The following is a 5,867-nucleotide window of genomic DNA, read 5'->3' on the forward strand; positions in this document are numbered from 1 at the left end:
TGTGGTAAAATTTATTTATGCAATTCTTTTATGATTATTTGCACCGAAAGTTATGTGGTAAAATTTATTTAAATTTATTTATGCAATTCTTTTATGATTATTTGCACTGAATGAAAATTGAGTAAATGATTTTTACTAATCAATTGTGTTTTTCTTGATGAAGTATGCTTAGTATATTTCTTTTGATACTTCATGCTTGTGGTTAACAATGGATGTTTTGAAAATCTAATTTAAGCAATGATTATAATCACAATTTCTTTTGATTGGAGTTATATTGTCTAGAATGTCATGATAAGAATTATCATTGAAACACATGAATTTGGTGAATGGTGAAATCCTGAACCCTGATCTCTCTATAATTTTCACAACACTTTTTGTTTAAGTTTGCCATAGTTTAGTCTTAAAATTTAAACCTAAAATCACTGCTTTCACAAGTCTCAACGAACTATTTTACTTACCACTTCTACAATCACTTGTAAAATCTCATCAACATGTTTACTAAAACATAGCATACCGACCAAACATAGTCGACATGCTCCCCTGAAACAAATCGCGCCGACCAAATATTATCGGCATGCTTGACTGAAACAGAATATGCCGACCAAATACTAGTTTTTTCATTTGCAATCATTATGGTAAAAATGCATCACGTTGATGACTGTCTATTAGTCGTCATTTTTTTTTACAAAACCATGACGACCAACAACAAAATTGGACAAAGGAAATCTTTTTTTTTTTTGGAAGTTATTAATCGTCAAGATTTTGCTTTTCAAAACCTAACGACTAGTCATACTAAACTAGTCGTCAACATTTAGGAATGAAGACCATGACGACCCTGTGAATGTTACTTTCAGAAATAAAACTCTTTAAAAAGTCGTCACGCTATTCATCATATGGCCTTGATGACTGAAAAAAATATAAAAAGTCGTCATGATCGACGAAGAGATGCCATGACGACCGTGTGAACAGTTATATTTTTGTCTAAAAAGGATGAAATATAGGGAAAGAATGAAGAATGAAAAGGAAATGAATAAGATTAGGATCTAAAACCAAAAGAGCACTAATTTAAATTATTATTAAAAAAGGGTAGTGAGGTAACTTTATACATATTACGCATCTCTTATCCTATTATTATGGTTTGGAAACAAAATTCGTGTACCCAATTAATCTAGGTATATCCTAGTCCGACCAGTATTTATATTGGTTCAATAATTTATATAGGGGTGAGACTTGGGTTGGTTGGTCAGGTTAGAAGGCTTGGCCTAGCCAGATTCGTGTAAGAAATCCTTTGCCAAGATTTCCCATAAAATCCATGGAGGTTTTACCCAAGTTATATTCCTCGGATTTTCTAGGTTCCTCGGGCTGACACAAAATTTGAATAGATATGCATATAAAAACCATAGTTTCCTTATTATATCTTAAAATTTATTTTAATTTAATATGATAATAAAAAAGATTAGTAATAATCACTCATTTATCTTGAATTTTCAAATAACCTAAATTATTAACAATAATATAAAAAGATTTTCATACTGAACTATTAATGAGATAGATATAATTTATATATGCAATTAAACACATATATTATCATATTAAAATATGTATATACGTGCCCGCGTCCTGAATTCTTTAGGAAGTGGTCGTGTCCTTATTGTGTTGTGTTCGTCTCATTGAGTCCGCGTAAGTGCAACACAGGTGTGAAGAAACGATTACAAAGTACAACACCTTCGTTTTAAATCCAAGCAAATACATAATTACGTCATAACAATTACTCGAGAGCCAAGAGTTACAGTGTTAACAACATTACTACTAGGACTGGTAGTATTTGGAGAGCTTTCGTCAGCGAACTTTATTGTTAATGTTTTTCTGTTTCTTGATTAGCTACTCGAAGCGCTATTTTATAGATAGCTCTCATGATACATTAAGCATGATGAATAACGACACGTAAGTTTCCCTTTCTTAAGTTGCACACAAGGCCCAGCACAATGATAGTCCATTTTTGTGAGCTATACCTTAATTAAAGCAAAGCAAAATGCTTATGAATTCCATCTCACTATGTGAAAGGGTATCTCTTAGCTTAACCGCATGGAAATATTCTGTAAAACGGGTATTAAATATCCGTTTAGAAAGAAAAAAAAAATTGGTAAATAAAAAGAGTGAAAAGAAGTAATAGTGTAAAAGAGAAAATCAAAAACGGATATTGTATCAGTTTGATATGACACAAAAAATGAGTTTTTATAAGAAAAAATAACAAATAAATACTTAGCCTGTGTATTTCCATTGGTTATAAGATGGATCAGATCAGATCAACTTTAAAGTGTAACAAAAAATTTCGTTATATTTAAACGACGCGGAAAATCATAGTTATTGATTAACTACAATAAACCTATGGCGAAGCGAAATCTTTTATACTTGTATCTGTCTTAACATGTTTGACATAAAACCATTTGTTACCTCTCGCTATACAAACACTTTTTTAAAATCTATTAAGCGCCCTAGTTAAAAATGAAATAATCCCCCTATTTTTAAAAAAGAAATACTATCGCTTTTTTATTTTATATGCTAAATTGGAAGCGATAGGTATCTTTTTTTTTAAATGGAGAGAGTACTACCTATATACATTGAATGCCGTAGTTAAAGTTCATCTCAATTCATAGCCTTTTGCATTCTGTATGGGTTTGCTTTTTAAATTTGTTATTCAAACTCAAATTTCTGGAATTCAGTGTCATGACTAATAGGCTCATTCACGCCCAAGAACTGGTAGTCATAGAGCTACCACTATTAACTGGTAGTCATAGATCTAGTTAGCAATTCGGGATTCGGCAAACATACGGAACGGCAAACGTACGAGTATTATACGATTTTGTAAAATCCAGATTCGGTTCAAAATTCGGTCAACAGGACGTGATTCGTCAGTAATTCGGAACGACATACGTACGTGTATAATTCGATTTATAAATGTGAGTTCCGCTCTAAAAATTCGGTATCTATATATAACAAATAATTTGTATTTATAAGGTCATAGACCGATTTTTATGCATATGTGTGAGTTATTTAAAGAAAAAATAAACTTAATATGATGATATTAATAATATATACAACATTAGTTATCCAAGAGGGACGTCGTATGGTGGTTTAGATGCTTGGTTAGTGAGTTTGAGATCTCTCACCTTCACCTTCAAATCTCTTCACTCGTTTTTGTTTCATAAAAATTAGAACACGTCTAATATTCGGTCGTGTATGCTCGGGAGACAGTAAAGCCCAAAAAATGGAGTCTTTGAAAAGTAAAAGCTAAAAAACTTATGACGAATTAAGCGGACTTATCATTCGGGATACGTAAAATTCGTGAACGAATCGCGAATAATCCGGGAATGCCACATAATACGCGACTTGGATTCGGAATTGCAAACGTACGCGAATAAAACGGTAAAATTTGTGATACGGAAAAATTCGTGAATGATTGGTGAATCATTGGCGAACTTACTGACTGGGGTCATAGAGCTACATAGTCTATCGAGCAATATAGATTCTATCACCAACGATAAAATCTCCGGTCTCCAGCGATGGATATCTCTGCCCAATTTTATGTACGCTTCTCATTCCAATATTTTAATAATTTTCATATATAATGGGTCTCACAGTGGGGAATTACATGTGACATGGCAATCTCAAATCTATGCCACTTCCATAGGACCTGGCCTACGGCCGTTGGATGAAATTTGAACTTTGCATTTAGTTCACCACTTGTTGTGCACAGATTGACCACTCGGCTCATGAGTTTGTATTTATATGCATATTCATTCGTTGGTGTATTCTTATTTCACTAGCAAACCAATCGCTATTTTTTTTAATAGGTATTTTATTCTCTTCAAGGTTCTCATGCAAAATTTTCTCCTTTACATCAAAAAATCCCAAAGCAAAAAGAAAGTTCAGTTTAGATTCATTAATCTAATCTTTGGTGCGCTTATATAAATTTCATTTGGGTAAGCAGGAGGATGGCTGGTACTAGTAATACTGTTCCAACTTTTACCGAACCTATCAATCTAGTTCTTTTCGGCAGAGTTGGGAATGGAAAAAGTTCTCTTGGCAATAGCATCATCAGAAAGACTGCGATCAAAAATGGTCAAGCTGTTAGTGCCAGGGCATTTGAAGCAAAAGCTGCTGCTTCTGGTGTCACAAGTGAATGCAAAATGGAGACAACTACCCTCCATGATGGCCAAGTTGTTACTGTCATTGACACTCCAGGTATGTCGAAAAAAATATCTAGCTGAATTGTGAAGCCAAAGGAGCCTCTTTATGCATAGCACAGACCTATAAGCTTAGAGACTTGCTAATTATCGTGTTTGGTATCCTAGCACAACCAAATTTGTACCCTTGAAGTTGCTCAAGATTAACCTTGAGTGACCAAATCCTATCTAACAATCAATACTGCGTATCGAGGAATATATCCAAGTTTCTAACATGATAAACTGTTTCTCAGGGATATTTGATACGGAAGTAGGTGTAGAAACTTTACAGAAAGAGATCGTCAAATGTATGCACATGACGACAGACGGGATCCATGGGTTTCTTTTGGTCTTTTCTTTTAGGACTCGGTTTTCGGAGGAAGAAGCCCATGCAATCACGTATTTGAAATTCTTTTTTGGTGACGATATTGTTAACTATATGATTGTCGTTTTTACCGGCGCTGATGAACTAGAAGATGACGAAATAACCCCGGAAGGCTATTTCTGTACTGTTCCTCAAGCACTGAAGGTTTTTCTTTCACATTTACATTATTCTAATTATTTTATTTAGCTGATCTTAAACAAATGTTATGCTAGCATTAATTTTTAGGAAGTCGATGGTACGTAAATACATCGGCCGGGGACTGACTTCAGCATCTATATAATAGGACGTAATGGAATTGTGCAACAATAGGGTCGTTATTTTCGATAATAAGACTAAAGATGAAAACATACGCATAGACCAGGTTCAACGATTAACGAATTCTGTAAAGGAGGTCCTAGCTGCAAATGGTGGAAAACCGTTCACAAATGAATTCTTTGAAGAGTTGAAGGTAAATCAGTTTTTGTTGTCACGAGCAACTAATAAATCGTTAATCACATGATATTAACAGTGATCTCTATTTTCCAGAGAGAAGCCTCGCTAAGGCCAGAGACTGTAGAACATAATTTAAATATGTATATGTTGTTTCAACAGAGGATAGCTGAGATAAATAACGCGGTAAAAGTTAGACACTACTGTTAATTTCATTTTTAACTCCTGCGCATTCTGTTCTGTTGTCCGTTTGCTTTTATGGATTTGCAGTTTGTAGACATTTAACCACCAAGGTTACATGTATATATATTGTTATGCAGATTACGAAGAGATTTGAAGAGACAATCGAACGGATAAAGCAGGATTTAGAAAACGAACGATGTGCCAGAAAAGAATCAGAAGAAAAGATGCTACTTGATTTAGAATACCAACGATCTTCCAGAAAACAATTAGAAGAAAAGATGTTAGCTGATTTAGAATACGAACGATCTATCAGAAAAGAATTAAAAGAACAGATAGTTGATTTAGAATACGAACGATCTGCCAGAAAAGTATTAGAAGAAAAGATGTCACTTCGTCGTAATTGTAGTATACAATGAGTTTGGTGTTTAATCCAAGTACAGTTTCTTCAAAGCTGCCTCGTTGGTTATATATACTATCGGGATGATCCTGATGTATAATTTGATTTTCCTTATTAGGTTTGATATGTGTTTGTTGATATAATCAACAATGCAGTATCGTTAGATTGTTGAAGGGTTTCATTTTATTTTATTTATGATATTATAATAAAGAATGCAATCGTTAGATTGTTGAACGTTTTCATTTTA

General features: G+C 33.6%; 1 protein-coding gene across 2 annotated transcripts; it reads left to right on the forward strand.

The window, feature by feature from the left end:
* Positions 1-3,676: 3,676 nt before the first annotated feature.
* On the forward strand, positions 3,677-5,867 carry LOC113330250 (immune-associated nucleotide-binding protein 1-like). 2 transcript variants are annotated; one of them, XM_026577119.1, is made up of 6 exons: positions 3,677-3,854; positions 3,992-4,245; positions 4,481-4,755; positions 4,973-5,059; positions 5,137-5,226; positions 5,361-5,867. In XM_026577119.1, the coding sequence occupies exons 1-6, from the start codon at positions 3,790-3,792 to the stop codon at positions 5,637-5,639; spliced, it is 1,050 nt and encodes a 349-aa protein (XP_026432904.1). In that variant the 5' UTR covers positions 3,677-3,789; the 3' UTR covers positions 5,640-5,867. The 2 variants fall into 2 exon arrangements, with proteins under 2 accessions (XP_026432904.1, XP_026432903.1); XM_026577118.1 differs by having other exon boundaries at positions 3,681-3,854; positions 4,895-5,059.

This window comes from Papaver somniferum, unplaced genomic scaffold, assembly GCF_003573695.1.
Source record: "Papaver somniferum cultivar HN1 unplaced genomic scaffold, ASM357369v1 unplaced-scaffold_117, whole genome shotgun sequence".
Taxonomy (NCBI): domain Eukaryota; kingdom Viridiplantae; phylum Streptophyta; class Magnoliopsida; order Ranunculales; family Papaveraceae; genus Papaver; species Papaver somniferum.